Raw genomic sequence first — 21,780 nt, forward strand, 5'->3', positions numbered from 1 at the left:
CTCAGTGGAGATACAAATCAGTTTCAGTCTAGAAATGACAAGGTAATTTAAGTGAAATTGAATCCTTTGTTTGTGTACTCGCATAGATAACAAAAAAAAAAACATATATATCTATAGCAGAATCATTTGAAATCTTTTCCTGTTACCCAACACATCAGACGCCATCTCCAGATTAGAATACAGTTGGGACGTGTATTTTTTTTTAATGTTTATCATGTCATTTGCAACAGGAGAGCCAGGTAGCAGACAGACCCCCTAATGCCAACATGACACCCGGGCTAGTCTCAGCCTGGCAGACTGGCAAAATGGACTTAATGGATTTAGGACAGACAACACGATGGGTTGAAACTCTCAAGAACCTGTTGGAAAAGAAAGGTTGATTGATTAAATGATTTAAAAAGGGAAGTCAAAGAGCAGGGGGCGTTAGGTTAACATCTTAAACAGGCTTTCTTTTTTTGTGTTAAGAATTAAGAGAAGTAGGTTGGTACAATTCCTGTGATAACATTTCAAATTGCTAACTGAACCCTGGCAGTCATACAGAGAATCTAAATAGTGAGGAACAAAGGGCTCTCACATCTCCCCCGGGACTCCTCTTTAACTTCTTATTAGTTAGTTACCTGATATCTGATTTTCCTTCAAATAGGGAAGAAAACACAAACCACATTTTTCCACGGAGCCATCACCTGCCACAATACAATATTCACCTGCTAGGAATGTCGGTATCGCACCATTGCGAACCATTGCTGATGGAGATGCTCTGAGGAACAGGTCGGACTGTGGCCTTATTTATGAGCCCATCTGTCGGGGTATTGAGCTCGGTTAACGTGCAGCTTTCGTCACCTAGAATATAAAGCAGCTGCACTTGGTCCTGCCCAGCGCTGGCACAAGCTACTCCTTTGTTTTCTGGACACACATTGCAGAGGTAGAAATAGGATGTGAAAGTGGTATTGGGGTTTATAAGCACAACTTTTCCCACCCCCCCCACACACACACACACACACACACACACACACACACATTAGCTCAGCCTTAGAGTTGACTCACCTGGTTGACTCCTTATATGGTTTCAATCCCGTCTCTTTCCTATTCATTAAAGCCCTTTTTATGGCCCTTACTTGAGCTGGGCGATCCCAAGATCCCCACGCAACGGGGAATTAGAATTTTAGAGGCCAAGGGCCGGTTGCACTAAAAAAGACTTACCTTAAGTCTTAGGCTTCGTCTATGTCCTGACGATTCTATGGAGCTGCAGCAGAGTTTCTTTAAAAGCGACAGTGTGCTCAGTGAGTTGTTTTTAACACAGTATAAAAGCAACAAAACATAGGTGTACACACAACTCGCTGACATCGACGTTTAATAAGCATGTTATGCTATTTTGCTCATTTCTTAACCCTCTAGTTACTGGATATTTTCTGCTAACATACCTAGAGCGACAAACCTCACTTTGCTCACATAATCTGATATTATAGTTGAAACACTTGAAATCACATAATATGCTTATTTTTTGAGTGGAATGGTGATTAATACAAATTTTAACATAGGCCTGTTTGTATAGTTACAATTATTCATATATATATTGCTTATTTTACAGCTGTTTTAATGACTACATCACTAAAAGCAATTTACTTATTTAATTGCAAATTCTGAAGAGGTCAGCCCCATTCAAACTAAGAAAAGAAAAACTGGCATATGTGCTGCCATGTTGGTTACATGTCAGTTTCTACCAACAAATACCCATTTAAGACTGGTGTAGGGTAGGCTTAAATTTAAGACCAAACTGATTTTCTATTGCTTTGTGTAACAGGCCTCTTTATTTTGGGCTTAAATGGAAGTCTAAGACCAAAACAAACGGTCTTAAAATAATTTAAGACTTTTTGTGCAACCGGCCCCAGGTGCTTACTTAGCAGGTACATAGAGGGTGTGTGTGTTTAGGTGCATAGAGGATGAAGGCTTATGATTTCTGCAGTATAGCATAGGAGGAAAGTGCTGAAATGGAGTACAATATCAAGAGATGAATCCAACCCGAGGGAAGAATCAATAGGTGAATTGAAATCTTTCACCTGCATTCCTCGGGTGGCAATCTCGGGGCGCAGTGTGGCGGGGGTAGACATCTCATTAACACCTGTCTGTACAGGATCACTGGAGTGGCAAAGGAAGATACACGAGTCATAAACGAGCATCAAACAATATGGTGCTGTTGGCAGCAGGCCCAGATTTCTGGTTCATAGCCAGGGTTATCAAAATTCTGTTCTTTACTCAGGAATAAAACATGACAATTTATCATCGGCAGCTACCAAAATAAATAAACTGCTGTTGCTGAAACTTTACAGATGAATAACATGACTTTTTTTCCCTTAATCTCTTCCTGTATCTTACAAAATTAGACGGGACACGCTCTGAAATAGGTTGAATTGAATATTGGGTCAGTCATGTGCATGACTGAATTATGACTTATGACTTATTATGATCCTTCAGTTAAGGTTGGCGTTTCGTTTCTCAATTCTGTTATTTGGACAATGGAATGGATTGGTTGTAAGATTAAAATTGGCTTATGCGACTAACTGAATAAACATCAATGTAGGATGAAAATCGGGTGGATTTAATGGTTTATCTTTTATAGTAATTCACTTGAACTAGATGAAGCACTTGATTCGTATCAGTGGAATGTATCTGGGTGTACACTACCGATCAGACATTTTAGAACACCTCAATTTTTCCAGTTTTTATTGAGATGTATGCAGTTTCATGTCTCAATGTATGTACTCTGAAATAAAAGCATAGGACAAATAATCAATTGGCGATCAAAAATAAATAATGGAATAGATTTGTTTAACAAAATGTAACCCCTTAAACTGACAAACCCCTCTGGTACCCTTAACGGCACCAAATCCATGTGCTTCTCTTTAATCCCATGTGTACTCTTCACTCTTGTGTTGTTTGCCAAGTGTTTGGAATCCCATGAAACGATGTGAAGCATTCTCTGTGAAAAATGTGTTTTTTATACCCCCCCCGCATTGATGCCTCGCATTCTGAAATGGGGGGTGCTGGGGGGATACTTGGTCTGAGTAGGAATACTAAATCTCAGAAAATATTGATAATTATGGCATATTCTGAAACCAGACAGTCTACTGATCAATAAGAGCCAAGAGAATAAGCTTTCAAAGGATGTGCGCATTGTAGGAATACGGTGTAACTTCTATGCACAGGAGCTGCGTGTAACACTGGCAAATAATGCTTAAGAGGGTGTAGTAACACAATCTAGAACTTAGAATGTACATTAATTTTCAGTTTTTGGTAACCTAAACTTTTTTTATTTAACCTCAGGCAGTTTACCACTTACCTTTGTATCATTTCAGGTTATTCACTGAACTTGAACTGCTTAAATTTCAATAAAAACTGGAAAAATGGGGGTGCTCTATAACTTTTGACCGGTAGTGTATGTATACCTGTATAAAACCAGGAATAATGTATATAATTGCATTTACAGCTCAGCATACAATTTTCTGTCCCCTATTCAGATTATTTTTAGACTGGTCATTGAGATAACTAGACAGGAAAGCATGCTTAGGTTGGAAAATGACTACAATCCTGCATGTGCACTTTTTAGGAAGACTATTAGGGTTAAAATATTTCTCATAAAAAAAAAAGACCAAAAGAAAAACTAAAACTAAAAACGGATTGTAAGTTTGCATTTATAACGCCCCTGGTTGTGGCTTAATGCAGTGATACTTACTGTGGCAGTGTAGGAGACCTCGCTGTGTGTGTTGTAACAATGTCGGTGGCCTTTGTGTGTCCGTTTCTGTGAGCTTTCTGCATCCTCCTCACATTCTTCACACTTCAATACATATTTCACTGTGACAAATCAGCTTCATACATCCATATATGTACACAATAAGTTCTCTGTGTCAGATACCTTTTGAAAAGCAATAAAAAAATAAAAAATCTTAATTGTAATTCTCGTAATCCCCTATGGGGCTAAATATGTATCATGTCACTCAATCCTTTAGATTGGAATGTGACCAGCCCCTTTTCAGTTTGAAAGTGGCCAATCTAGTTTGTATATTAACATTTTATGTGATAATGAGAAACTAATGTCTGGCTTGCCTGACTGGGACTTTACAGATACTTTGTCAAGTATAAAATCAATATTGGCACTGGCTTCATTCAGTGATGGTTTTTAACTTATGGTGACATGCTTTGTGAAATCATATATTCTCTAAATCACTCAGTGTTTGCTTAGAAATAATCAAATTATTGAAATTTAAGCACTTCTGTGGTTGAGCTCAGCATTTCCTGATCTCTGCTGGAAATCTGCAGGAAATCAGATCCTCAATAATCAGCCAGAACGATAATACATTTTTTTTTTTTAAAAGAGGAACATGGAGCGAGATTTTCTAGTCGATACCGGACTGTGTGTAAGCAACCCTGTTTGGGAACCACTAGTGTGTGTGTGTGTGTGTGTGTGTGTGTATATATATATATGTATGTATATACACGTGCAAACTTTTGTGAACGTGTATGTGTGTGTGTGTTTGTGGCTTTGTGTGCGAGTGTGTCTGTGTGGGTATGTGAGTGCGTGTGGATGGTTGTGTGTCTTTGTGCGCATGTCACTGTGTGAGGGCATGTGTGCTGTTGCCGGGTCCATATATACAGGGCAATGAGTGAGGTCTTCGTTGGGACTGCCTTTATGCAGGGGGGGTTGTGGGGTTCTGTTTTTTTCCCATTAGGCGTTTGTCTGAAGCTGTGTAATGTGTTGTGGTCTTGTTCTAGGAAATATCATATGGATCAAAATAAGGAATTGCCACAGAGTATGAGAGGGATCTCCAAATTGATCTTTGGCTTTTGTTTTTGCCTTTCCATTATTTTGTGCAAGTCTTTAGATTTGAGAGTTTTGGCTGAGTTCCTTTGAACAATGGAGTCTTTAAGTGTGTGTCTGTGTGTGTGTGCTGATGTGCACGCATTTGTGTAAGTGTGTGTACGTGCGTACATGCATGCATGTATGTGTGTGTGGTTTTGTGTGTGTTTGTGGGAGGGTGGTGTACTGCCACCTGTTTTTCAGATCAGCAGTACTCACTGAGTTCTGGAACTTTCTAAAACTATTACACCTGCTTGGTACAATCATACTGATTTGTATCTTTAAATACCATATAGATATTACTGGCATTCCAGTGCTTTAGTCCTTTTTGCGTGTGCATGTGTGTATGCACGTGTGTATTATGCAGCACCCTTTGGGAAGTGCTTTGTCTTGTTCGGTGTGGGACTCCAGATCCCTGAAGCTCACATACTGTGTAAATTCACGGTATGATCCATTATGGATTCAACAAAGTGCTTTAAAGAATTTTGCATATTAAATACTCATACTTGCAACAAATGTATTTTTTTCTTGTATATCGTTGTTTTATTGTTTGGTTCCATGATATATTTTAATGTATATGCTGTAACATTCTGAGAAATATATTCAAATCATCATTGCACACAAATCTGCAGCCATTTTAAGCTGTAAAGTGGTTCATGGCAGGCTGATTGATGGCGTGCGTCTCCCCTGCAGGCCAGTGGAAGCAGTGCTGCGACGAGCTGATGAAGATCGAGGTACCATCGCCACGGAAACCGCCCATCGTCATGGCGAAGCAGGGTTCGCTTTACCACGAGATGGGTAAGAATATCTACTTGCATCCAGACTGTGCAGACCCTTATCTGTACCTGTGCTCCCCATACCATAGAAAAGCACAGGGTCTTCGCCATATAGAGATTACACATCGCATGGTCATTCTATTGGGAGACCTCTAATGTAATGTACACTACCGTTCAAAAGTTTGGGGTCACTTACAAAATGTCCTTGTTTTCCATGAAAACATATATGAAATTATATTGAATAGGAAATATAGCAAAATGATTAGGAAATCTAGTCATTGACAATGTTAAAAATAATGATTTTTAATTGAAATAATTGTGTCCTTCAAACTTTGCATTCTTCAAAGAATCCTCCATTTGCAGCAATTACAGCCTTGCAGACCTTTGGCATTCTAGCTGTCAATTTGTTGAGGTAATCTAAAGAGATTTCACCGCATGCTTCCTGAAGCACCTCCCACAAGTTGGATTGGCTTGATGGGCACTTCTTATGTACCATACAGTCAAGCTGCTCCCACAACAGCTCAATAGGGTTTGAGATCCAGTGACTGTGCTGGTCACTCCATTATAGACAGAATACCAACTGACTGCTTCTTCCCTAAATAGTTTTTGCATAGTTTGGAGCTGTGCTTTGGGCCACTGTTCTGTTGTAGGATTAAATTGGCTTCAATCAAGCACCATCCACAGGGTATGGCATGGCATTGCAAAATGGAGTGATAGCCTTCCTTCTTCAAGATCCCTTTTACCCTGTACAAATCTCCCACTTTACCACCACCAAAGCACCCCCAGACCATCACATTGCCTCCACCATGCTTGACAGATGGCGTCAAGCCCTCCTCCAGCATCTTTTCATTTGGTCTGCGTCTCACGAATTTTCGTATTTATGATCCGAACACCTCAAACTTAGATTCGTCTGTCCATAACACTTTTTTCCAGTCTTCCTCTGTCCAGTGTCTGTTTTCTTTTGCCCATCTAAATCTTTTCTTTTATTGGCCAGTCTGAGAGATGGCTTTTTCTTTGCAACTCTGCCTAGAAGGACAGCAGCCTGGAGTCGCCACGTTGAGACTGGAGTTTTGTAGGTACAATTTAATGAAGCTGCCAGCTGAGGACCTGTGGGCCTGCAGTTTGATCCGCATTGAAGTCTGTTTATTTGGAGCTATACAGTGAGGGAAAAAGTATTTGATCCCCTGCTGATTTTGTACGTTTTCCCACTGACAAAGAAATGATCAGTCTATAATTTTAATGGTAGGTGTATTTTAACATTGAGAGACAGAATAACAACAAAAAAATCCAGAAAAAATGCATTTCAAAAAAGTTATGAATTGATTTGCATGTTAAAGAGGGAAATAAGTATTTGACCCCTTCGACTTAGTACTTGGTGGCAAAACCCTTGTTGGAAATCACAGAGGTCAGACGTTTCTTGTAGTTGGTCACCAGGTTTGCACACATCTCAGGAGGGATTTTGTCCCACTTCTCTTTGCAGATCCTCTTCAAGTCATTAAGGTTTTGAGGCTGACGTTTGGCAACTCGAACCTTCAGCTCCCTCCACAGATTTTCTATGAGATTAAGGTCTGGAGACTGGCTAGGCCACTCCAGGACCTTAATGTGCTTCTTCTTGAGCCACTCCTTTGTTGCCTTGGCTGTGTGTTTTGGGTCATTGTCATGCTGGAATACCCATCCACGACCCATTTTCAATGCCCTGGCTGAGGGAAGGAGGTTCTCACCCAAGATTTGATGGTCCATCGTCCCTTTGATGCGGTGCAATTGTCCTGTCCCCTTAGCAGAAAAACACCCCCAAAGCATAATGTTTCCACCTCCATGTTTGAAGGTGGGGATGGTGTTCTTAGGGTCATTCCTCCTCCTCCTCCAAACACGGCGAGTTTAGTTGATGCCAAAGAGCTTGATTTTGGTCTCGTCTGACCACAACACTTTCACCCAGTTCTCCTCTGAATCATTCAGATGTTCATTGGCAAACTTCAGACTGGTCTGTACATGTGCTTTCTTGAGCAGGGGGACCTTACGGGCACTGCAGGATTTCAGTCCTTCACGGCATAGTGTGTTACCAATTGTTTTCTTGGTGACTACGGTCCCAGCTGCCTTGAGATCATTAACAAGATCCTCCCGTGTAGTTCTGGGCTGATTCCTCACTGTTCTCATGTTCATTGAAACTCCACGAGGTGAGATCTTGCATGGAGCCCCAGACTGAGGGAGACTGACAGTTATTTTGTGTTTCTTCCATTTGCGAATAATCGCTCCAACTGTTGTCACCTTCTCACCAAGCTGCTTGGCGATGGTCTTGTAGCCCATTCCAGCCTTGTGTAGGTCTACAATCTTGTCCCTGACATCCTTGGACAGCTCGTTGGTCTTGGCCATGGTGGAGAGTTTGGAATCTGATTGATTGATTGCTTCTGTGGACAGGTGTCTTTTATACAGGTAACGAGCTGAGATTAGGAGCACTCCCTTTAAGAGAGTGCTCTTAATCTCAGCTCGTTACCTGTATAAAAGACACCTGGGAGCCAGAAATCTTGCTGATTTATAGGTGATCAAATACTTATTTCCCTCATTAACATGCAAATCAATGTATAACTTTTTTGAAATGCGTTTTTCTGGATTTTTTTGTTGTTGTTCTGTCTCTCATTGTTAAAATACACCTACCATTAAAATTATAGACTGATCATTTCTTTGTCAGTGGGCAAACGTACAAAATCAGCAGGGGATCAAATATTTTTTTCCCTCACTGTATGTGAAACCTCCGCTAATGACATGATCCCATCACAATGGGGATCAAACCAAAAGTCTCAGTTCATTGGAAAGGGAATTTGGTACATTTGTGACATTGTTCTGCCAATGTTTTTGCAATGTGAAAGAAAACACATCCTGCTTCACTTGGAAACGAACCACTCCAAACAGCGAACCAAACTGTAGAAGTGACTCACATACAAAGCAACTGTTTGTCGAATTCATTGAAGCACTACAAACTGCTGCCAGACGGTGCAATACACTGAAATACGCAGTAATCTTACTATGTGCTGTTCCTTCTGTGGTTATACAAGAAAGCACCAAATAAAGGAAAGGTAGAGAAAGACCACAGCATTTTTCATTGTTTTTTGGTGGGGTTTTTTGGACAAAATATCTGCTCAAGTAAACTGCAAGAGAACTGAGCGTGTTTGGAATAGTAAAATTTGAAGTCAGTGGAATTCTGGTCCACACAAAGCTGCAAGTGCACGACACACAAACAAACTTGAATTCACTTAAAAAGAAATTCAGGTTCCATGTAATTTTCCTTGTGTGAAACAAACCAAATCAAAACTGAAAAAAACCCTAATGATTGCAAATAAACCACAATTTGAATAATTTGCAAATGAACTAGGTGTGAAATAGCCCTGAGTGTTGAGAGATGCATTCTGTCAATTCATATTATCACAGCTGAATCCTGTATTAACAATTAGTATCCTTAGCAGTGCTTTATGTTTTGGAAAACAAACAAGCAGAAAAAAATAAAAATAAACCTTCCCAGTTTAATTTCGGAGCTGGATGGACAAAATATTAGAATAACTGCCGGTGTTGACTCTGGTGTCCTGAATGTCGAAATTGCATTTTACATGCAATAAAAGTGTAATTTATGAACAGAACTAGTTTAATATGCTATCAATTATATTGTTTAATTTGCACATATTTTTACACCTTTGCTGCACCTCAGTTCAGACTTGTGATTGTTCTAGGTGTTGTCAGAGACACGCTGCACTGAATTTATGGCTGCTGGCTGTTCTAGAAAGTTATCTCTGTCCTGCCATTCACGTTCCAGGATGTCACAGTTGCTTAATAAAGATAGTGTTTCCTTCAGGAAGAAACAAATAAAATAACTAAAATGTTTTTGTTAAGCCTCTGAGTTGATCCCGCGATGACAATGCATTAGTAATGTTAACTTGCAAAACTAGTGAATTTTAAATTTATTTCACATTTTAGGAATGGCTGTCTTCCCCCTCACGTAGCCCTGGGGCTTTTCTTCTCAGTAATTCTGTCAGAACGGGAACGAAAGTGGGAGGAATGAGGAAATGTGTGTTAAAATAAAAATAAAATTAGTTAAGACGTCTTTCTCAACCGATCATAAATTCACTATGACGCACCCTAACAAAGCTATTTCAACAGTCCTTTTTAAAACTATATATACTATATATATATATATATATATATATATATATATATATATATATATATATATAATCTCATTCTCTATATAACAAAAATGTGCCTAATGAGAACTTCGTAAGGGAGTTTCCTTTGCTAAACGAGTTCTAAGGAAAATGTTCTAAGAGCAAAATAAATACATTTAGGTCTCCTAATCCTCTGAGTGGCATGTCTCTCTCTAACTGTGAAATTGCCTTCTTCTTAACTGGGTGCCATCTCCACCCCACCCCAAAGCATGCAGTTTCAGCTCAGACTAAACCTTGGACACGCTGACTTGGGGTTTGCCAGTCCAGCTGTATCTGTATTTTTTTTTCCCTCTGTGCTGCACTGTGTATGTGAGTGTGTCTTTCTCTAACGCACTGACTCTTGGATTTCTCTTTCTTTTTCCCACCCTTCCTTCCTCCTTCCTGTGCTTTCCCTGTCTCTCTCCCCTCGAACCTTCCCCTCCCTGTCATTTTTTGTGTCTCCACCCAATCCATCTCCCACTCTTCTGTATTCTGCTTCACCTGACTACATCTGGCCCTTCCCCTCCATTTCACCTCCTCTTTTCCTCCCATCTACTTCCCCCCCCAACCACAAATTCAACATTTTATTCCCTAAATCAATTGTATGGATTCCCAACCTTACATACTCCCCCCTTCATCCAATCCCCCTCTCTTCAATATAATTTTCCTGCCACGGACCCGGCTACCCCTCTTTCTCTCCGTCTCTCTTTCTCACTCACCCCACCCAAAACCCCTGCCCACCTCCCCCCAGCCTCCCCTCTCCCCACCCCTTCCTGCGAGGGATTGCTACTGCAAGATAATGCTGTGTCTGCTGAGATCCGTGCTCTGCTCTCCTCCTATTACAACGACAGGTGAAGTAACAACACCCCCCCAGCCCCCTGTCCCACCCACTCACAGCAAACCATGCTGATGTTTAATTATTATAAGTATTATTCATCATTTGGCCTCCATTCCTTTATTTCACATTTGCAAAGTTGTTACATGCAGACACACAATGCCGAATGATTTATAAAGATACAAAACTGTCTCAAATTACAAACTGCATTTGAGTAATGTCCTTTGGCCTACACAGAAGTGGGCCCTTAACAGCAAGACTAATGTTCCTCAGTGGCTACTTAAGAAGTTGTTCATGAGAAGAATGAATCCGTTCCAGTTTGTTTTGGAGGACAGAAGAACCTCAAAGGGGGGTTTAGATAAACGAGAAAACAGGAACATGTCAAGAGAATGAAGGTATTGTTTTCAGCCAGGCCGTAGACCTGATTACTACTTTTGGCGTGCTATGTCGACATTTGCACAAAACGCAATACAGTGCCTTTAGCACCTCATTCCTTTAAAAACTGGAGAATAATTTGGAAAGTGCTCTGCAATAACGATGTACAATACAGCTATTGGCGATTTGGTGGCTTCATCAAAGCCAACTGAATCCTTCCAGTTACACATGCCGTTTCCTGATAATCAGTAGATTATAACCACATTCACACTGAAACAATTGCCAGAATTTTGTTGCCAGCAAGGTCTGCGTGAATGGACAATTTTCCGGCAAGTGTCCTAGTCTAATTGCCGGCAATTTTCTGGCAGTGGGTCTGTGTGAATGGAGCAGGAAAATGATTGCCGGCTAATGGCTCGTCGCGCTAACTACGTAACCGATCAAAATAAGGGAGCATTTTTGCGACAACAACACAAAGGTTAGCCACCTTTGACCAATAACTTGTCACCATAACGAGAAATGGACCGGGTCAATAGAAATGGCGGAAGTTGAAAATAATAGTCACAGCAATTCTGAGTTATTGATGAACCAACAGGTTGGCGTATGTAATGCTATCTATTGTCACACATATGTCAGATGTTATAAATCATACAAAATATAGTCTGTCTATACAGGCAAACATGTTACTCCCTCACACCCCCTGGTTCATTTGCTGTGACACAATGTATCAGTCAGAGCTGCTGTTCACTGTCTTGAGTACAAACTGCTAAGCTCGTCACTCGGGGTCGTTTTCTTAATTCACTGTGTTTTCTCAGGACTCCGATCATATTGCAATAGTAAAATGAGCTCGGCTCCTTTTGTATTAATAAAACACCTGTTACATGATTAGTGCATATAAGAAATGGCATCATAACGCATACAATAACAAATACATATGACAGCAATAAAGTAACTGCATACAAAACACATTTGACAGCCTACTTCTGATACAACAAATAATACACTGGTGTGTTCACATTGTGCAGGATGTGCGCAGATCTGAGCAGCCAAGCGACTCATTTTCATAATCTGTGACGATTGTCTGTTTCATGAACACATCCACTATTTAAACACACTGTATGCCATTATTGAACAAAACAATAGGCTGCTATACTTGTGAATATTATAATCAGTGTTGCGCTATCGAATGGTGATTGTTTTGCCTATATGAAAATATAGAATAACACAGTGTGACGTAACCTAAAAATCCATCTAGGAGTATTTTACTGCTACTGCCATATCTTTAAACATATAGTGCTACTTTACATAATACATTAAAAGAAGTGTTTTTCTAGCAATTTGTTATTTCTGACACTTATTTTCTCACACAAACAAAAGTACACATAAGCCACAAAATGATTGAAAAATTACTCGCTCATACGCAGCATCTTTAGATAAAATTGTACTCCGATGTATTAACTTTAATTTGCATTTAGAAAACAATGAGAAATATCTTTGTAAAGCCCTTGATGAATATACCTCAATATCCAATTGTTGTCAGGATTACTATTGTTACCATTAACAATAAGTAAATGAACAAATACAAATGCGCATGTTATCTTAACTGGTACTGTACACGTTTTTGGGTGAAATGTGGAGTTTTTCTTTTTGAAAAAGAACCAAGACTTTCAGTGTCGCGTCACAAACTCAGTTTGATTGACGTATCGTTGCCTTTCCCTCCTGACTAGTTGTTGGTAGTGAGACCGAACCGAACCGGCGCCCTGGTTAGAACCAACAGCCCAGTAAACACCATGGCAGGAACTGGCAAAACTGAGAGATGATCGCACTTGTAGAGACACGTCCAGAGTGTTGGTCCGAGTCTGCTCTCCGGATCCACGGGCTTCTGTAGCGTCTCGATCCCAGCGCTCTCTGTTTTCTGTGTGAATGGATCCTCGCTGACAATTTTCTGTCATTCAAAGCCAGTGTGAATGGGGGGCAACGGGGAAAAAAGCCAGCATTTCAGTGGAATGGGGCTTATCACATGTCTAGCTTTAAAATTCTCCGTATTTGTATGAGCATGCACCTGGTAGCAGTGCTATTCTGGGGCAGAAAGTCTGCTGCTGTGCTAAATCTATTGCAGGTGTTTGTATTTAAGGACAGGTCTTTATCATGCACTAATTGGGAGGTGCTGTGGGATCATTAGCTGTAATGAAAAGTGCCATTATAGCTGATAATGAGCAGCCACTGTGAAAGCACTTTTTTGTTAAGTTGTATAGTTTTTCCTTTTCTTTATCTCTTTAGTGTGCATAATCTGTGTTGTGAGTTCCAGTCAGTGCCAGTAAATGTCGGTGTCTCCACACATTAATCGATTGTTGTGACGTGGGCTCTCCTACCTGTGTGTTGGGTCACTGCTTGGCCCAGGTAAGAGTGGAAAGCAAACGATCGGATTGAGCTCATCCCTTCTCACCGCACATTGCCTCCCTGGCTTTGGATATTGTTCAGATATAAAAACGATGATACTCAGATTGTCTTCAATGCAGATTCACCCTCTAGTTGTTTTCATGGCATCTCACACTTTTTTTGGATGGTTCTCAGGTGATTGTTAGACAGGGATCCCTCCTGACACCCAGAGCAGTTGTTCACAGCCTCACAGGGTGTGAGATCCCAGGCTGAGCCAGCAGTTTAGCATAATTTTCTTACTGTGGTTTGGCTTTCTATTTTAGTTGAAATGCGGAAAGTACATTGTTTGATTACTAGAAATTCATGCATATTTAATGCAAATGTATAGTTATTGTTCTGAAATATTCATAAAATATATTTGAACATTGTGTGGCTTACAGATAATACTAATTTAATAATAGGGTGGTATGTCCTGTGAGATGATTTGTCATAGTAATAACAGTCATTCAGAAGTGTCACCTTATTTTTTTAATGAATACCTCGCTGTAACAGGGAGATGGGAACATGGAGGGTTCGGGTTTGTCACCGTCTTTATTAAATCAACGGGTATACACACAAAATAAAATAAACAATATCCGCCGTGCAGAGGAGCCTTCAAACTCTGTGAGGAGTTAAGAAAAATAAATAAATATATATATATATACACTCACCTAAAGGATTATTAGGAACACCATACTAATACTGTGTTTGACCCCCTTTCGCCTTCAGAACTGCCTTAATTCTACGTGGCATTGATTCAACAAGGTGCTGAAAGCATTCTTTAGAAATGTTGGCCCATATTGATAGGATAGCATCTTGCAGTTGATGGAGATTTGTGGGATGCACATCCAGGGCACGAAGCTCCCGTTCCACCACATCCCAAAGATGCTCTATTGGGTTGAGATCTGGTGACTGTGGGGGCCAGTTTAGTACAGTGAACTCATTGTCATGTTCAAGAAAGCAATTTGAAATGATTCGACCTTTGTGGAATGGTGCATTATCCTGCTGGAAGTAGCCATCAGAGGATGGGTACATGGTGGTCATAAAGGGATGGACATGGTCAGAAACAATGCTCAGGTAGGCCGTGGCATTTAAACGATGCCCAGTTGGCACTAAGGGGCCTAAAGTGTGCCAAGAAAACATCCCCCACACCATTACACCACCACCACCAGCCTGCACAGTGGTAACAAGGCATGATGGATCCATGTTCTCATTCTGTTTATGCCAAATTCTGACTCTACCATCTGAATGTCTCAACAGAAATCGAGACTCATCAGACCAGGCAACATTTTTCCAGTCTTCAACTGTCCAATTTTGGTGAGCTTGTGCAAATTGTAGCCTCTTTTTCCTATTTGTAGTGGAGATGAGTGGTACCCGGTGGGGTCTTCTGCTGTTGTAGCCCATCCGCCTCAAGGTTGTACGTGTGGTGGCTTCACAAATGCTTTGCTGCATACCTCGGTTGTAACGAGTGGTTATTTCAGTCAAAGTTGCTCTTCTATCAGCTTGAATCAGTCGGCCCATTCTCCCATTCCATTCTCTCCATTTTCACACCATTCTTTGTAAACCCTAGAAATGGTTGTGCGTGAAAATCCCAGTAACTGAGCAGATTGTGAAATACTCAGACCGGCCCGTCTGGCACCAACAACCATGCCACGCTCAAAATTGCTTAAATCACCTTTCTTTCCCATTCAGACATTCAGTTTGGAGTTCAGGAGATTGTCTTGACCAGGACCACACCCCTAAATGCATTGAAGCAACTGCCATGTGATTGGTTGGTTAGATAATTGCATTAATGAGAAATTGAACAGGTGTTCCTAATAATCCTTTAGGTGAGTATATATATGTAATCTAACAAAAAAAGGCAAATCAAATAAACAGGCACAGGGAATATCTCACAGATGCTCTGAAGCTCAATGCTGGTTGTGGTGGAGTGGGTTCTCCCTGAAACAAATGAAGGGGGTTAAATAAGGTGATGCACAACTTTGTGAGAGAGCTGATTGCCATCTGCATCATAGCCACGGGTGTGTCCAATTTCCAGATGCAAAGCACCTAAATGAGACCGCCGCAAATGAGATGAGATGATGAGATGATGAGACAATCACCAATCACCATCAACTGTGCCGTCAGGGCTGACCTGTCGCACTTTTATTATTATTATTTTTTATTATTTCTTGGCAGACGCCCTTATCCAGGGCGACTTACAACATAAGTTCAAACAAAGTGCAAAAATACAGAGAAGTACAAGACATCAATCATTACAAATTCAATTTGGCTACAACAGCAATTCAAAATACATTTTACAAATTCCAATTTACAATTTACACAAGTACAGTAAGAGACTTCCTACATCCTGGACGGTGAAAGCTAAGTGCTGTCAAGATGTAGGGTTACAGACGAGGGCTACGGGAAAGGGAGCAAGGAGGAAAACAATCAAGAACGCGAGAAGCATAATAAGAACTGTGAAGTGCTATCTAGCAGGGATAGAGGACTAATATTACATGTGCTGTCGGAAGAGATGTGTCTTGAGTAAGCACCGGAATGAGGTCAAGGACTCTGCTGTTTTGACTTCGGTGGGAAGGTCGTTCCACCATTTAGGGGCCAGGGATGAGAAGGAGTGGCTCTGGAGGAAGGAGAGTGGAGAGGAGGCAGAGTTAGTCTTCTGGCGCTGGAGGAGCGCAGTGGTCTGGAGGGGATGTATGGAGAGACGAGTGACTGAAGGTATCTTGGTGCAGTGTGGTCAAGACAGCAGTAGGTGAGGGTCAAAGTCTTGAACTGAATGCGTGCCGCTATCGGGAGCCAGTGGAGGGAGCGGAGCAGTGGAGTAGCGTGTGCGAATCGTGGCAGAGAGAATACCAGACGAGCCGCAGAGTTCTGGATGAGCTGGAGCGGACAGGTAGTAGATGCAGGCAGGCCGGCCAGGAGGGAGTTGCAGTAGTCCAGGCGGGAGAGGACCAGTGACTGGACAAATAGCTGAGTCGCGTAGTTGGTGAGAAAGGGACGGATCCGGCGTATGTTGCTCAGGAAGAATCTGCAGGTGCGTGTCAGCGTGGTGATGTGCTGGATATAGGAGAGCGCAGGATCGAGGGTGACTCCTAGATTTTAAGCGGAAGAAGAAGGAGAGAGTGTGGTGGATTCCAAGGGGATCGAGATGGGGAGGTCAGCAGAAGGTGAGGAAGAGTGGGGGAAAAAGAGGAGATCTGATTTGGAGAGGTTGAGCTTGAGGTGGTGCGAATGCATCCAGGCGGAAATAGCAGACAAGCAGGAAGAGATGCGTGAGGGGATGAGAGGGTCAGAAGAGGGAAAAGACAGGAAGATCTGGGCATCATCAGCATAGAAGTGGTAGGAGAAACCATGGGAAGCGATGAGGGGGCCCAGGGAGCGAGTGTAGAGAGAACAGGAGCGGGCCCAGGACGGAGCCTTAGGGAACGCCTGTGAGGAGAGGTTGGGGGGTGGATGAGGAGCCTCGCCATGTCACTTGGTAGGACCGGTCACTGAGGTAGGAGGAGAACCAGGTGAGAGCAGTCCCAGAGATCCCAAGGTCAGCGAGGCAGGAGAGGAGGATGGAGTGATCAACAGAGGATGAGGACTGAGGAGAGGGAGGCCGCCCAAGCACGGCTGAGGGAGTCAGTGACAGCCAGGAGAGCTGTCTCAGTGCCGACATCACTGCAAACATTAACGGGGAATGCCATTCATCGCAAAGTGCCATAACATAACCGTGGCAACAAAAACTATGCTTGCCGTAAACCATACCAGTGCCAACGTCATGCCAACTATAATAGAACCAGCCCGTTACAGTGCATGAAGCCTATTAAGACCAAACAACTGTATTTATTATCGTTATTATTGACGTTTCATGTTAGACACAGTTTTGCTGAACAGCAATTGCTTTTGACTTGCCTGCAGTCCTGCACAGCAGAGCAATGTAACTAGGAAACGTCGAAATCAACTGGAATGGCGGAGCAAGTACAATATAGCCATTTTTAAGAGTACTGTGGGAGTGTTTGCATACATGACATAATCCTTATGCTATCGTTTCTCTCCATCTCTCTCTCTCTCTCTCTCTCTCTCTTTCACTATCTTCTGCAGTTATTGACACCTCTGATGACATCGGGACAGTGACGGACATCCTGACCCGACGGGTGCAGGACTTTGATTTGCGGGGCCCACTGGGAGAGCTCCCCCCCTGGATGGCGCTCTTCGAGGCCTCCCCTACGCAACAGCACTGCCCCCGGGTGGCCGGCCACAGCCCCCGCTCCCACTCCCGGCCTCCGCACAGCCCCCGGGCCGGCCCGCCCTCCTCGGACGCCAGTCTGACGTCGGACAGCGACAGCCCCTGCAGCGCCAGCCCCTGCTCCCGCCACGCCTGGGCCGAGTCCCCGCTGCCCCGCACCCGTCCACGCACGCTCTCCCTTGACGCCAAGCTTAGCAGCCTGAAGGGCCGGGGCTACGGGGGCCTGGCCTGCACGTGCCACTCCCCACCCCCCCTCTGCCCCTCCTCCGCCATGCAGGCCCCCCAGCCTGGCCTCTCCTGCGCCAGCTCCACGTCCAGTAACAGCTCCAGTGAGGGCAGCACCACCCCCGAGTCGGATGGCACCCCCTTCCCCCGCCCCGCCCTGGCGCGCCGCAGCCTGAGGAACCTGCGCATCAAGCTGGATCCCCGTAACTGGCTCCAGACACAGGTCTAGCCCCCACGGCCTGTTGCTCTTCCAGATGATGAGGAGCCATCTCACACACCCCTAAAATCCTGTCATCATCACCCATGATCACCAACCAGCCCTGGAAACTGGTCCCATACACCTGTTGTCAAACTGTCCCAATGCCACCGAAGGGGAGGAGATTTCCTGACTGAGGGAGGGCAGAAGAGGACAGTTCCACCCACCAAGGTCACCCACCCTCATCTAGCAATAAAGAAGGGGACAGGGAGTACAAGACATCCTGACCTGTCCTATATGATTGGGTTTAGATGTGTCCTGCTCCAGGAAGTTCATCCGGTGAAATGACTTGCACAAGCCAAATTACAAGAACAAATATATATTCTAACCGTTTGGGTTTTTCCCCTCCTCCTCTTGGGATTGTAGAAGTTAACGATGCCAAAGACTCTGTTTAAGATATCTGGTTTGGATTGATGTCATTGGCAGACACCAAATATGTCTGGGAGAGCAGTTTTTTATATCGATCAGGACCTGTCGTAAATCTGGAGGAGCTTGTGTTGTCAGAAATGATGTGGGATATCTGAGATTCCATACCCGAGGAGTTACAAATTAAATGTGCTGTTTTTTCAGTCGACTGATGAAGCAGGAAATTCACCATCACTGTCCAGGGGAGGCCTTGTCAGGACCACACCTCCGAGCTCAGCTAGAGGGCAGCTGTGTGGCAGCCACTCCCCCACTCTATGCCCTCTCCTGCACTCCACAGCCACGCACAAACCCTGCAGAGCTCCTGACATACAAACAAAACTCCTCGTCCTGCACTCGAGATGGCTGTCCACAACAAACTGGATTAAACTGGATCTGCTTTGCATAACTCCTTGATCTAGAGGCTGTGTGTGGGGTGAGGGAGGCTGTTCCGGGAGAGGTAAAGGGGTCACCCCAAAACGTCACAAATTTAGTTTCCACGCAGACTAAAGCTAGGGCACTGCTGCAGCATGCTAACTGCATGCTTCTGCATTTGTGAGAGAATAAATAGAAAAGTGCCCCTTCGTTGATCAAAGATCAAATCTGCTCTGTACCAGTTCAAACTCAGCTGTTATTGTGCTGCCTCTTCAGAATGCAATTTGAATGTTTCAGTTATTTCACTTTTTATGACATTCTTTTTAAATGACTATTAACAAGACTGACATGAGATTGAGGGATCATACCTCGGTCTAGAAGATATGGACCCTGCTCCGAGGGCTACCTCAGTAAAAGCAGGGGGTGTCAGGAATATGGTCCAATCTGCAGAGACGTGGGCGATGGGTGAGCGAACACATGGGTAACCGAGCTGTGAAAAGAGCTGCAATGTGGTGGTCCTCATCAATGGGCGCCACATAAAATAGGTGCCATTTTTTCAAGGCCATATAAATACCCTTGCCCCTCTGGGATCTGGGAGGGCATATAGGGGCAAAAAACAAGAGCGGATGTGGGGTGGGGATAAAGACAAACAGCTGTATTTTGTGGAAGCTTGGTAAGTGAATTTTGAGGAATATTAGTACCTTTTCCTCTGTTTACAGTACCAGTAGTAATTCTATATGAATATATACTAGGTAACTTTGACTCAGTCTATCCTGTCTGTTATACCAGCCCATGCCGATGAGATGTATGTAGTACTGAACATATTTGCATGAAACTGATTCTGGATTTAAATAGTTATCATTAAAATAAATGGTACAAAAGCTTATATATGTCTAAATATATAGGAGGTCAGTTTTTTTTTTTTAGAGAAAGTTTGATAAAGGCTGGGCACATCCAAGGAGTGAAAGCAATGTCAATAATTGAAAACTGGTCAGATTCACCTAATAAATGGAATTTCAATTCAGGAATAAGTTAGTTTAAAAGGTACAAAAGCTCCACCTTCACTCAAAATGCGCTTACCAGAGTTTTCAAAAAAAAAAAAATCCATGGAGGCTTCGCTTGGGTGCGCAGTGAGGCTGGGAGGGGGTGGAGGGGGTGGAGGGGGTGGAGTGGGGCCACGAACGCTCAGTGTCGTGCTGTGAGGCTGGCCATGGTGCTGCCCCAGGGGCTTTGAGACGTGGGTAGAGCTCGGACCTGACCCCTCCACCTAGGTGTTTCTGAGTACTCTACTCCACTGTAAATACTTTACATAAAAATACCAAAACAAAACTTCTATATGCCAAGTATTTATGTCACACGTGTCACCCTAATGAATCGACTTTAACCAAAGCTGGTTACCGCAGCCAAGAACCCAGACTGCAGGAGTCCACAGCATATTTTTTTTAATTTTCATTCAGCCTTAAATCCTAGAACCCTTTAAAAAAAACACCTAAATCACGCTCCGAATGTAAACCAACTACACCGGCCGCCTCAGTATGATTTCTGCGTGGCTTTGGCCTCCGTTTCCCACCGCTGTCAGATGTTGCTCTGTGCTCTGTTCTGTACTCTGAAAGCCCAGAGCGTGCCCTGCACAGGCACGCGCACACACACACACACACTCTGCATGAACCTGCACACTCAGGTTGTTTGGGATGAATCGGTGGGTTTGACTTAAAAAGTGTCATTACCAAACTCCTGGTGGACCGGTGAGCAAATGTTTGCAAATACCTCGACAGGGAGTCCCTCCCTACCCGATCAGTGAACTGCTTTTCAGTGACGCCAGTTCTATTCCCAGCTTTTTAAGAGGCCATATTTGGGTGAAGGATTTGAGAGTATGGTGCATATCTGTTTTTCATAAATATCTTGTTCAGTGCTCTGCCGAAGGAACAGCAGTGATCACTGAGAATCTGTGGTCATGGTCTGTGAAGGCTGGCCATTTTGAATTCACCCCATAATCTATCCTCGCATTACCTCGCCCCTCTGCCTCCCCAGTGTCCCAGTGTCTTGACCTCTGTGTTTCATGTTTTGGTCCTGCAGTTGCACGGTGAGTGTGTACGATGCCCCTGGTCTAGATATTGTGTGTGATGTGTGACATACTGGCCTGGAGTGACTAGTGTGTCCCAATAAATACATATAGGCCTATATATAGACAAACACTCATTTCAACATTCATAAAACCAGTACGAATGTTTGCGATGAGGGTCAGTTCAAGGTTGATATACTACAGCTGCTGATGGACATTTTGAGCATTTTAACCCTTAAACTAGGAACTGTAACAATTTCCCATCATCAATTATGCAGTATGATTAATTACATAGGTGAGTAATGTGTGAATACATTATTTGGGACTGTGTTTTTGTGTGTGAATATACACACCCACACATTGGAAAGCCTTTCCCTTGATGAATGCCATGAATTGCTCCATGCTGAATTCAGTGACCGCAAAGTGTGTTTTTCTGGAGTTCGGCTGCCCATTTATTTTCTTCTCCGATGACTGTAAACTATGCCACTGTTCTCCCAGGAGTTTAACGAGCTGTGCTAATTTTACTAAATAGTAAATATTTAATGCTGAAATGCAGCATTTGTTACTGTAAAGTTTTGTAATTTAACTTTTTCTTCTTTTTGAGATTGTTAAAAGTATTTTGCATTGTTTTTGTTATAAATACAGCTATATTGATATATTATTTTAACAGAAAAATACAAGTCTATTATTGGTCTGAGATAACCCCCTGAAGTTTGTAATCTGATCTCAGTGTGATAGCAGGGTGTGTGCATGCAGAAGTGCAATGGGAGGGGGGGAGTGTAAAAA

At 42.9% G+C, this 21,780-nt stretch overlaps 1 protein-coding gene across 7 annotated transcripts in view; it reads left to right on the forward strand.

The window, feature by feature from the left end:
- rtkna (rhotekin a) overlaps nt 1–19,832 on the forward strand; it is a 79,751-nt gene extending 59,919 nt beyond the window's left edge. For 4 of the 7 annotated variants that reach the window (XM_066711923.1, XM_066711922.1, XM_066711924.1 and 1 more), the window contains exons 11-12: nt 5,546–5,650; nt 17,530–19,832. In XM_066711923.1, coding sequence (XP_066568020.1) covers nt 5,546–5,650; nt 17,530–18,128 — 704 coding nt within the window. In that variant the 3' untranslated portion in view covers nt 18,129–19,832. Of the gene's footprint in view, nt 1–5,545; nt 5,651–10,569; nt 10,674–17,529 lie in introns of those variants that run through there. The other 3 variants (XM_066711928.1, XM_066711927.1, XM_066711926.1) reach the window with 2 other exon arrangements.
- Nucleotides 19,833–21,780: the final 1,948 nt, after the last annotated feature.

Source organism: Amia ocellicauda, chromosome 8, assembly GCF_036373705.1.
Source record: "Amia ocellicauda isolate fAmiCal2 chromosome 8, fAmiCal2.hap1, whole genome shotgun sequence".
In the NCBI taxonomy this organism is placed as follows: domain Eukaryota; kingdom Metazoa; phylum Chordata; class Actinopteri; order Amiiformes; family Amiidae; genus Amia; species Amia ocellicauda.